General features: G+C 36.1%; 1 protein-coding gene across 1 annotated transcript; it reads left to right on the top strand.

The window, feature by feature from the left end:
• Positions 1–2,948: 2,948 nt before the first annotated feature.
• On the top strand, positions 2,949–4,733 carry LOC112715558 (probable carboxylesterase 2). The gene has a single exon (XM_025767328.3). It carries the CDS (start codon positions 3,669–3,671, stop codon positions 4,584–4,586), a length of 918 nt encoding a protein of 305 aa, XP_025623113.1. The 5' UTR covers positions 2,949–3,668; the 3' UTR covers positions 4,587–4,733.
• Positions 4,734–13,296: the final 8,563 nt, after the last annotated feature.

Below are 13,296 nucleotides of genomic sequence, written 5' to 3' on the forward strand. Positions count from 1 at the left end.
ATATGGTATGAGAACCAGAGGTTCTCAATATGGTAACAGTGCCCAATGATGTAGGATATAAGACCCCGGGACGCCAAAGGCAATCCTAGACTCCATTTCCATCACAAGAATTCAAGCTTAAAGCATTATAACCAAATAAGCATAATATGTAAAACCTTAATGAAACTTAAGTCGTAGCACCATAAAAGGGTAATCTAACTTAGGGAATTTCTACTCTAATCAAATACCGCTGTCCTACAGCCTTTACAAACCAATCCGCCATGCAATCCCATCGCCACCACCTTCCGAACCTCCTCATCCCAGTAAAAGCACAAGTATATACAATACAAGTAAAACACAAGAAGAAGCATATATAGCAATTAATACAAATAGCAATTAGACATGTTATAAAGATAGGAAAACAATATCAAGTCGGCAAAGCATACAAACAGGTAGAAAATGCGTATGATGAATGCCTGCCCTACTGGCTGTGATATCACGTTGTCGATTCAACTGCCAACCCGACACATCTCCATGGAGATGTTGCCCTTTGGAATCATGTTGTGGGAACCCCCGAGATATAGTGCTCGGATTACTATCCAGTGTTTTGTGCCTGTACGCTCTGATGATCTGAAGGGATGTGAGCGGGATCTATTGCCACCGACCTCACATCTAAGTGCATGCGGGACGAACCACTGTCTTTACACCGCCGCCGCTACCTCGACAGGCGGGATCCAACCTTGGCCCCTGCCGAGCGCATAGTGTCTCATAATCTCAATGAAAAAGTAGTGCAGTGGTTTTCAAAAATATTTTCAGTACAAGATGGATCCATCACTTCATTCAGAGTCCTCGACTCTGTTCAACCACTGTTCGTTCACATTTCAGTTCCTTTATTTTCGCATCTCATTCATCAACCTTTCATCACACATCATTAACCCTTCCCCAATACAACAAAAACCTAGTACTCCATTTGCTAACTTTTTTCAAATAATAATGTCTAAAACCCTTAAATCTTTTCCCATGTTTGAATATCCAAAAATATGCCCAAAAGTCTTAAAAACTGTCATGGAAGCTTACAACCTCGTCGGGAAGGTGAAATAGTTGAAAACAAAGCGAAATTTGAGAAACAAGGCGTGTGCGTCCGTACAGGGGTGTGCATGCGCACGCCCTGAAAAATTTTTAAACGTGTGCGTACACACAGGTACCAAAACATTCAAAAGCTGTTCACTCGCACGACCTATGCCAGCACCCCCTAACAGAGGCTCATCCAATCAGAACCAATGCGCGTTCAGCCTAGCCAGGTGGTACAACCCAGCCCTCTCCAAGTAAGGTATGATCCTATCATGTAACGGTATATTCTATTGCCTACGAATGCTATAAATACATCGGGTTGGCTACATATTTAGAAATAAAGAACACTTGCTTAATTTCTAACAATGACATCACCAAACCATAGCTTACGTTTCAAGACTTAAACTACCTAGGTTTTAAAATTACTAATTTAACATCTACAACTTAAATTTCAAATTCTCTACATTTAATTTTAATTTTTAAATTTCAAATTTTAAATTTCAAATTTTGATTTTCAAAACCTAATTTAAACTAAGGTTCTATCTTTCTAATTAATAAATAACTTCCTTAATATTAAATAAAATATACATGCATCATCCTATTGAAAGAAAATAAAGAGACTTACCTCTTTATTGATGGTTCCGACTACGTGAGCAATGCGGTTGAGCCGGTACAACCGCCATTCATCTTCTATTATTCATCTGCTCCAAGAATATCCTCTCCTTTCTCTCTCTAAGTCTCTAGCCACTCTCCTCAAATGAAATCCGCTATTGCCTCACGCGGTTTTTATAGTGAACCACTCTCCTCATAATCCGCTACAGGGTGTAGCAGAATATGCTTTGTACCCATATGTTTATAAACCACTACAGGGTGTAGCGGTTTATGTGAAATCAGCTTCTCAACGTAATCCGCGACAAGGTGTAGCGGATTACGTATATTTGGAATACGCATTAGGGTGTCGCAGATTACATACAATTGGGAATGTTGGATTTTCGTCTGCAGTTTCACAATGTTGTATTTGCGTAAGAGTTTCTCCAACTTATTTTATTTATGTAAATTGTCCAAATGTAATATATTTAAAAAAATGTAATATATAACAAGAATAATTATGCTAAAATTAATTACTAAAATTATTTGTTAGTATAGAATACACATTAAAATATAAAATACACATTAAAAACAAATTAAACTATACATATATTTATATAAAAATATATATTAACTGATTTTAATATATAAATAGCATTTTTATAACAAGAAACATTCTAATCTAGTGATAGTCAACATCTCTCAATGAACAAAAAATTAATTGCTACCGTAGCAAAAAGATAGTAACCGAATAATATAGTTCAAAAGGGTGACAATTTAATAAATAATTTTTAAAATAATAATATTTTAATTAAAAAAATTAGAATGATGAATTATGACTTTTAATTATTTATTTTAAAAAAATTATATGTACAGTGATATTATAAAAATTGTAAAACACATAGCGCCATTAGTACAAACGCTTTGTTAGGGTTTTGATATAGCGTCTTCATGAGTTTGTCACTCTTAGTCTTCTTTCTTGGTCTTTTCTCTTTCAAATTTTCTCTCATTTTGTAATTGCTTCTAATATTTTCTTTTCTTTTTTTTAACCATTCTATTTTTTCTTTCAAACTCTACTACAATCATTAACTACCCACTTTGTTTTGAATGGAAGGCAAATTCGCCTATTCCTATGAACTTTGTCAAATTTATAAAGTTTGCCGTATGCTTAAACTAACTTCAAATGCTTCAATTTATTCATAAAACAACTTCAAATGTTTGTTGGGAGAGTACTATTCTTACTATACCATTGTTTTCTGTATGCATGTACTACACACAATTAAATAAATAATAACTTAAACATATAATGTTTAAGAATACACATTTTTAAAAAATTAATATAAAAGTACAAAAATTTAATATCATGTCTAAATACATTTACTCTTATTTACTCCTTGCGAAGACAACGATAACATTATTGTTGTTGTCGCCAATAATATTAAAAAAAATCATGTTTATTGTCTGTTTAATATTCAACTTTTGAACTTCTCATTCCAAAAATTAAACTAGATTTTTTTAGAATTAAGAATTTTGGTCATAGAAAATGTTCTTCCTAAATTAAAGGCACAAATGTATATTTTTGATGAAGTTTGTCGAGGAATTCGATAAACTTTGGTTAATATGCTGAGTTCCCGAGAGAGACACGGTACTGAATTTTTGCCCAGAGATACAACGAACTTGCACCTTACAACAAAAATAATTAGATTCCAAAAAATAATCTCAAAGTAATTTTTCTGCAAAAATATTTTTTTTTTGTTTATTCTTAAAACAATCCTAAATAGATATTACTCATCTAATAAACAAAATTAAAAATAAAAAGTTTTGGCTACTTTTTTCGTAACAATTAATCCGATTAATTAGGTAATTAATTAAAAGAACGACTCTTTTTATGATAATTTATTTTCCTCACCAACCGTTCATTCTATGAACCTTCATTCTCTTATACAAGAAGTCATCACACACAAACAAAAACCCAAACACCAGCACACACTTAACATAAACAAATAGCCCTCTTACTACCACCATCCGCCATGGATCCAAACTCCAACAAGGAGGTTCTCCGTGAATTCCCCCGCCTCTTCCGCCAGTACAAAGACGGAACCGTCGAGCGATTCATGGGCACTGACACCACCCCTCCCGGCACCGATCCACTCACCAACGCCCAATCTAAAGACGTCACCATCAACCCCCAAACAGGCGTTGCCGCCCGCCTCTACCTCCCACCAAACCCCGCCGGAAAACTCCCTCTCCTCATCTACATCCACGGCGGTGCCTTCTGCATCTGCTCCCCCTTCAATACCACCTACCACCGCCACCTCAACACACTCACCGCCGAGACCAACGCCGTCGTCGTTTCCGTCCACTACCGCCTCGCACCGGAACATCCCCTCCCCACCGCATACGACGACACATGGGAAGCCATACAGTGGACCGCCAAACACGCCGCAGTACACGGAGGCGGCCCTGAGCCCTGGCTCAACGACCACGCGGACTTCTCCCGCGTGTTCTTAGCCGGAGACAGCGCCGGCGCCAACCTTGCTCATAACATGGCCATGCGCGGTGCTGTCGAGGGTTTCGGAGGGTTCACCCTCGACGGCGTCGTTTTGATCCATCCGTACTTCGGTAACGACCAGAGAGATGAACTCACAGAATTTCTTTACCCTTCTTACGGAGGACTAACCGACCCGAAAATCCATCCGGAAAAGGATCCGAACCTATCGGGTTTGGGATGCAGGCGCGTGTTGGTTTTGGTTGCGGAGAAAGATTTCTTGAGAGAGAGAGGGAGGAGTTACTACGAAACGGTTAAGGGAAGCGCGTGGAGTGGGACGGTTGAGATGGTTGAAACTGAAGGAGAAGGACACGTGTTCCATTTGATGAACCCTTCTGCCGAAAAATCTGTGGACCTTGTTAAACAGATTGTTTCCTTCATTAAACAGAGCCAGTGCTAGAGACCCTGCCCTTTATTTTGTTTGTCCTAGCTTGATTATGAGTGAGACCCACAAACTTCAATGCCTTTTGGGTTGTTTCTTTTCCCTGTTTTTTGTGCTGTTATTTGGTATAGCAATAATAATAAATTGGGTGGTCAAATACTGAAATGTGATCTTCTAGTTACTGCTCTATTTCCGTTAGTGGAATCTTGATATCCACTTTTATCGTCCTACATCTTGACTTTTCTTGGTATTCAAGTCTCATTATTCTTTTTCAGCTTGTTTTTCAAAATTCGCACTTATATTCTCATCTTATCTCGAGGGTTGAGCAAAAAGTTTTAATATCCCATGAAAAATTAACTGCTTTTCAACCTTTTTTTTTATGTGTTGAAAATTTTTTATTTTGGGATTCTTGTACCACCTTCTTTCGATTTTAACTTGCTTGTATTTGTATTTATTACTAGTTTTAACATAATTTGTAGTCGAAATTCACTTTAGTTGAAGAATCTATTTTAACATCGACCAATTCGTACATTCTGTATCGTGCTATCATATTTAAATATTGTGTGATTTGGTCTTATGATACTCCTTCAACTCGACTGTTGCGATACTTTTTCAACTCGACTCATATAATACAATTAACGTTTATATTAGTTGAACTTCATGACTGGTCGAAATCTTGTACTAACAAATTGTCTCTTAAAACTTATCTTTTCAAAATAATGAAATCTTTTCAACAAGTGAAATGATAAGTTTTATTTGATCACGTGCCTGTTACATGATGTCTTTTAAATTTCAAAAATTCAGAAAGACGGTTACAAAAAAATTGAAACGGCTCGCGCATTTTTCTAGGCTTATGCAACATTCCCTATGGACTTTAATGGCCTTTCAATTTTAAACCCTTCATATTCTCCTAGGGATTTAGTTGCTTTTCTATTTTCATCATTTCCATCTTATTTTCATCACCATCCTTCATTTCTTGAAGTACTTTTTCTCTTCTCCGAGATTTTCTTTCCATTTTCTCCATGGATTCTCAATCTATTCTTCATTCTATAGCAGTACTTCCACTGTCACTATAGCGTTCTCTTCTTCCACTACTGGGAGCACCACATCGTCTTCTCTTCCTGTTTTTACTACTGCTGTTGTTGTAGCTACTGCTTTTGCTCCTAGCAAGGTTCTAAAAGCCGGACCGTCATTAAACTACTCTAGTCACTAGTTCACTAGTTTACTGGTCTAATCGGTTTAATTATGGTTCAACCGAAAAAAATATTTTATAATTAAATAATAAATAAATTATAAATAAACACTCTAAAACATAATTATAAATAAAACACTCTAAAGAATCATTGTCCAAGGTTTCTAATTTTGCTGACAAATAATTAAGTGCTATTAGAAAGTTTCTCTGGAATGCTTCTCCTTTTTCATTTACGGTCAAAAGCGAAGATAGCCGTTAAGTTTAAAGTTGCTTCCCTACCTCCAGCTAGATCAAATTGTAACCAAAATTCAGAACAAACAACAAAAAATAAAAACACAACAATTAAGAGAAAGGATTCAATTTTATTTTTATCTATTTTTTATTTTGTGCTAGAAACTTGAAATTATATTCCCTACTTTTGGCTAGAAAAACCATACATTTTTAATTGAGCAGCAAATGAAGCAATATAATTGAGCAAACCCATGATGCTGTTTCCATAATTCATGAGAAAGAGGAGATTTCATCGAAGGAAGTTAGTTAAATTGCTTCCGTTACAACCATTACCAGTTATTTATCTTCCCTTGCATTAAGATTAGCTGTATCATTCGAAATGGGAAGATTAGCAGCCAAATTATTATCCAGAGATGTATTATTATCAGCAAATTTTTCTTAGTTTATATTATTATTCATAATTGAAATCAATAAACCACCAAGACAGTCACAATCTAAGCAAAATTAAATCATAAAACTGTAAAACAAACACAATAACTCAACCACACATCACTAATCAATAATCACAACACATTCAAAATGAATAATCAGTAAATTACAAGTTCACAACACACAAAATAGCAACACAACAGAACCAAAGCTAATCAATAATCAAATAATTGTTTAAATGCGACAAGAACAATAAAAACAAACAACAACAATCAGTAACAATAAACACAACAGTGAACAATTAAATAAAAAAACACATGAATAACAAGAACTGTTCCATAATTACTGTAAAACAAAATAATCTAAATTACTCATAATAGAGAAACCTAAGAAAATCATTACTCATAACAAGAAAACTCAATAATATTCATTACTCATCATCAGTAACAAAAATTAGTCTGCAATTAAATCATTGATTATGAATGAACAAACTTAATTATATTGATTCAATAAACCTAAGAAACTCAAAACAGATATAAGCAAGAAATTACTTAGAAAAAAAAGAACAAAATAGAGATTTAGGGTTTCAGATGAGGGAGAGAGAGCTCAGATGAAGGCTAAACAGCGTTGGAAGCTCAGCCAAAATAGAGGCCGAAGCGTAGCAATAACAGTGGGCTGGAGCAAAAATGAGGGCTTGAGGTAAGCTTGACCAAGCGACGAAGAGGGAGCACCACAGCAGAAGCACGACAATACAGAGGCGGCGGAAGCTCAAAACAGATGCGGAAGCTCAAAACTGACGAGAAAGCGTGACGAGTAGATGAATTTTCATGACCATGGGTGCAGTGCGGACGGCGGCGGTGCAGATCATGACGGCGGTGGTAGTCGGCAACGATGACACAGCTTGAAGAAGAAAGCAAGGTTGGAGGCTAGGTTTTTTTGAGGGAGGGATTGAGGGAAGCATATGCATTGGTGATTGAGGGATAAAGGGAGGCTTCTTTTTATTTTTTTGGTTGAAAAGTGGAAACTGGCTGGGTCCCGATTCGGTCAGACTGGCCGGTTCTCAGCCAGTTCAGTAGTTTTTTGCCAGTTTTCTGATTGGTAGTTTTAGGAGGCTAACCTGACCGTGGTTACTGCCGGTTCTGAATTAGACCGGTCGGCCTGGCCCGTCCATTCTGATTTTTAGAACCATGGCTCTTGGTGGAACCTCCACTTCTCACATTTCTCCCTTGTAAGAAAAGGATGATGATGATGTTCAGGTCGTAGCACCTTCTCCTCTGGTGGCTAATGTGTCATAATTCTATAATGATGATGGCATTACGTAAGCTTCCAATCCTGATGTTGAGACCACTGAGATTTGGAGGAGCCAGGTATTTCTTTCATTCAAGGTCACAAATGTCTTATATTCATATTGGGGCCACTTTTAACTCAGGAACAAGTTGAATCTATCTTTTCTTTCTTCCCATCTCCCCCTAAATACATTCCTTGAATTTTTTGCAAAAATGTTAGGGCTACTTACTTTGCTAGTCGAGTCTTTAAAACTGCACCCCCTAAGGAGTCTAGCTCTTTGTTCTTGACTTAGATTTTGAGACTATCTTTGACCCATAAACCTTTATGGAAGTCATTTGGAATTGTTTCTGCTCTTAAGTTAGCCACTTTTGACTTGTCTTATACTGCACCTCTCTTAGGGTGTTTGTGTTTTTGGTGCCTAGCCACTAATAACTTTGATTTTCCTTATGGAATGATGGGCTCGACCTTGATGGAAGTTTTTTCCGTGACTGGCATTGCTCCTGACGGAGATGATGCATGTTGGGCTACTGAATACCCAAATGCTATTTTCGATATACTGAATACCCAAATGCTGTTTTCGATATAAATTTTGACTCGGCGTTTGTGTCGGGTTTTATTCAAAATAACATAGGGTCTGAGAGTGACCCTATTGCTGAAAGTGAATGATAAACCCATATTTTATGGTAAATTTTGGATTGAAAAGAGTGAATTTTATCAACTTATCTTACATTTATTCATTGAAATAGCATAGTTTTGTGAATTTCTCTTAATTGTGCTTAATGATTAAAAACATGCTTTTTAGGCCCTTAAATTGCTAAATTTAATTCACTTATATTCCATTCGATGCCTTGATGTATTTGTTGAGTGATTTCAGGCTTAGAAGGCAAGGATGGCTTGAAGAATTGAAGAAAAAACATGTAAAAGTGGAGAATTCATAAAGAAATGAAGTTTTGGAAATCTTCCAAGGCATGCATATGCATCTTTTGGAAAATCGCTAATTTGCGAGTACGCATGTCTCATGCGTATGCATGACTGTCAGCACGTGATTACTTAAGTAAACACGTGGGTCGTGATTTCAAGCCAATTTTGGGCCTAATCTAACTCATTTATGAAGCATTTGAAGGCATGACCATGGGGGATCAACCAAGTAGTCATAGAATACTTTAGAACCATGTTTTAGGATAGAATTCTAGAGAGAGAAACTCTCTCTTCTCTCTAGAATTTATGGTAGTTTTAGGTAAAATTCTCGTGAATGTAGATTTTAATTCTTGTTCTTGTGTTGTTCTCTTTACATTTTCTTATTCTATTGTCTCAATTTGCCTAGTTTCTCTTGTTAGTTTCTTTATTTTGTCTATTTTAGTTTATGAACAATTGTTGAATTTCACTTTTATTTAATTCAATTTCATGTTTTCATGTCCTTTGATGTTTGTTTTAGTTGCTATTATTTTCTTGCTTTGGTTAATTATAGTTTTTATAATTCTTGTATTTTATGATGTTTGCCTTTATTGCATTCTAGGTATTTGATGAAATATTTCCTTTGATTGTGGAGAAGATTTTTCCATTCTTGGCTTGGGTCTGTAACTTGGGTGATCTTAAGTTACTAATGTCCAGGTTGATTGATAATTTAGAGATTTTAATTAATCTTGTTTCCATTGACGCTAGTCTTTCACTAAGTTAATTAGTGAGTTGGCTAGGACTAATGGATTAGGATTAGTTAAGCCCATTTGACTTTCTTCTGATGTTGGGGATGACTAAGTGGGTTCGCTTTTTGTAATTATCATATTATGGTTATTAACAAGGAAAGTGATCCTTAACCATCAACTCTTGCCAAGATATTTCTTGGTTGATTTCCTTAATTATCTTAGTTTAATTGCTTTTAATATTTAGTTATTGTTTATTTATTCAATTTCTTGCTATTTACATTTCCATTTGTTTCTATCAAACCCCCATTTTCATAGCCAATAATTGAGCACTTGATTGCAATTCCTACGGAGCACAACCTGCGATTTCGCTGCTGGTTATTTTGGTTTGTATTGTGACATTCTTTTAAACTTTGATCAGGCTGGTTATCGGATTAGGACTATACTTACGATGAAATTCTTCTGTAAAAATTCTAAACCGACATCTAGCCTGCATCAAGTTTTTGGCGCCATTTCCAGAAAATTGTAATGGTGTTATGATGCGCCACTATTCCGTGGTACATTTTGTGCGTAATCTAGAGGATTTCATCAACTTCCTTCACACTTATCCACATAGAATGCATGGTTTTATGTTTCCTTCCTAATTTCACTTAATGGTTGAAAACATGCTTTTTAGCCCCTAAATGAGCTATATTTTTTTTATCTCCCTTTATTACCATTCGATGCCGTGATCTGTTTGTTAAGTGATCTCAGAGCTTATAGGGGGCAAGAATAGTCTAGAAGAGGGAAAGGAAGCATGCATAAATGGAAGGAGCATAAAAAATGGAGCTTTGGAGCACGAGCATCGACGTGCATACGCAGACGACGCACATGCGTGGAGAGCTGGATCTTGAAATTGGCGCGCGAAAAGGGATGCATATGCATGATTGGCCAGAACTCTCATCGACGCGTACGCACGCTTGACGCGTATGCATGGATCGCAAAAGACTATCGACGCGTACGCGTGGAGCGCGCACGTAACCTCTTTAATGAAAATGTGCCTGGCGATTTCAGAGAAGCTCTTGGCCCAATGCTGAGTGACGTTCTGGTGGGAAAAGGTTAAAAGAACCAAGGGTTGAAGGGGATTGACTCTTTTCACACATTTAGATATTTTGAGAGTTAGTTTTTGGAAGTTACACTTTTTAGAGAGAGAGACTCCAACTTCTCTCTAGGTTTTTGGCTTTCCCAACTCCAATTGCACTTGGATCTTTTGGTTAGATCTGAATTTGATTCAATTTTACATTGTTCTAGTTGTATATCCTCTTCTTCTAATCTCAAACTAGTGTTTTTGTTGTTCTAGCATTGTGGATCTTGGACCTAGACCTTGTTACTTTGATTTCTATTAATGCATTGAGAAATTTCATGATTCATTGTTGTTAATTGTTTGATTGTTGTTAATTTCTTGCAATAGATAGCTTTAATTCAATCTCCTTTCTCAATTTCATGATGTCTTCCATTATTGCTCACTAATTGTTTGAGAAAATGTCAACTATAGCTATGGAGTAGAATTTCACTCTTGGCTTAGGGGTTGGGTAATTGGAGACACTTGAATTGTCAAAGTCATTTGTTGAATGGTAATTGGAAAATTGCTAATTGATTTGAATGACACTAACTCTAGTCTCTCCCTAGGATTAGACTAGGACTTGTGGACTCAAATTGATTATCTCCGCTTGACTTTCCTTCATAGTTAGAGGTTAACTAAGTGGAGCAATAACCAATTGATGTCACAATTGATGGAGTTAATAATGATAGGACTTCCAATTCTCAACCCTAGCGAAGGTTTTCTATATTGATTGATTGTTATTTATTCTTGCTTGATTTTAAATTCTTGTGTCCCTTAGTTTCAATGTTATTTGTTCATTACTTTTATGCAAGCTTGTTTACATTTCTCTTACTCAACCTCAAACACCAAGAGAACTCCTAACCAATGATGTGCACCTTAGGGCAACTCCTAAGGAGAACGACTCGAGATTAATACTCTCGATTATTGATTTGAATTGTGGACACACACTTTCTTTGTTTGATGCGTTATATTTTGTTGGTTTAGACTATACTCACGACCATGATTTTGAAAACCAGACCGGACCGGCCAGTTGAACCACTTCAACTGGAAACTTGCAATGCAAGCGGTCCGATCCTCCTCCTATAACCGCTCGGAGAAAACCGGTGGAAAACCGTCGAACCGGCCAAGAACCGGCCGGTTGGGCCAGACCAATAACCGGCCGGTTCTCCCAAAACGATGCCATTTTCTAACTTGTTTTTCTCAAAAAAAAAAAGAAAACCCGATCCACTCGTGAACCCCCCTTTCCCCCATTCATTCATCTCACTCTGATCTCCATTGCCGCCGAACCTTAGCCCTCTGAAGCAAAGGAACCCCGAACCCTAGCCCTCCATCATCACCGCCATTCTGAGGTCGTCAGCGCCGCCACCGTCCTCAGCACCACTGCTTCTTCCTCTTCCCTGCTTCTTCCTCGAACCCAGGTGAGTGCTCCTCGTCTTCATCTTCTCTGAATTTCTTCTTCAATTTTGGTTCCATATTTCTTCAATTCTTCTAGGGTCTTGGCTTGAAGTTTGGTTCTTCAATTCTTCTTCTTCGGTCTTTGTTCTTCGGTCTTTTTTATATGTATGGTTCTGATTGTTGTGGAAATTTGTATGTATGGATTGGTTGCTAATGCTGGAAAGTGGAAACTGACTTTGTTATGTCATTTGTATCAACCAGAGTCCAAAACACCTAATATTGTTGTTTTAGTGTTTTGCTGTTTTGTAACTGTTACTTTGTTTTAGTCCAGAACACCTAATATGTTGGAAACTTACTCTGTTATGTAATTGTTACTCCGTTTTAGTGTTTTGTTGTTTTGTTAAAGCTGGAAACTTACTCTATTTTGCAATATTATTGAACGTTGTAGGCAGAATTTAGATATGGTTTCGTTAATTTCATATCTATTTTTAATTGTGTTGTGGCTCCTGCTTTAGGTTAAGAACATGATTGAAATTTAGATATGGTTTTGTTATTAGAATGAATGGTTGAAATTGTTGGTTAAATCATTGATTTCGTGTTGTTGAAATTGTTGATTAAAATGGATTTGTTATGCTGATGTTGTCATTTTTTAATTTTTAAGTATGATGTTTCTGAATTTTTGTTGAAATAGTTATTGATTTTAGGGTTTAGAGTGATTATTTGTTGCTGGTATTTAACTTTTGTTGTTGTTGCTTTTTTCTTTCTGGCTCTGTTAAGTTGCTACATTCAAACTTGTGCATTGGGCTGTTTATCTTCACTTGCAATAACAAAAAGCTTCTCATTTGATGATCCATTAACTACCTTATTTTCTGGTACCATTCCTTTTGTTATGGCTTTAGCTGAAGAAATTGGAGGGGCTAGATGAGGAGATATTGATGCCTCAGAAGACACCACCACCATCAACATATCCTTGTTACTTGAAGGTTTTTTTAGCATAATAGTTGAAATCACAATCATAATTATATAATATGTTTAAATAATTATCCCAAAAAAAAGAAACTCACAAGAACATCTTAAGGTTTTGATGATTGATAAATATTTAAGTTGACATTTAATATTTGATATTTCTTTATACTATTTAACTTGAGTTTGAGTTTGTATATTAATAAGATTATATGAATTTGATTGATGACATTTAATGTAGTTTTTTAAATTTGAAAACTATTTTAATATTTATATTATACTATAATTATATTTTAGGATGTTTATTTATAATTTATTTATTATTTTATTTTAAAACGGTTTTTTCGATTGAACCACTGGTTAGACTAGTGAACCAGTGAACCAGTAGCTAGAACGATTTGATGATCGGTCCAGTTTTCCGAACTTTGCTCACGACACAATTCTATTGGAAAATTCTATACCAACAAAATATAGCTCATCATGTTATAT

The sequence above is a fragment of the Arachis hypogaea genome, chromosome 10 (assembly GCF_003086295.3).
Source record: "Arachis hypogaea cultivar Tifrunner chromosome 10, arahy.Tifrunner.gnm2.J5K5, whole genome shotgun sequence".
NCBI classification, from domain to species: domain Eukaryota; kingdom Viridiplantae; phylum Streptophyta; class Magnoliopsida; order Fabales; family Fabaceae; genus Arachis; species Arachis hypogaea.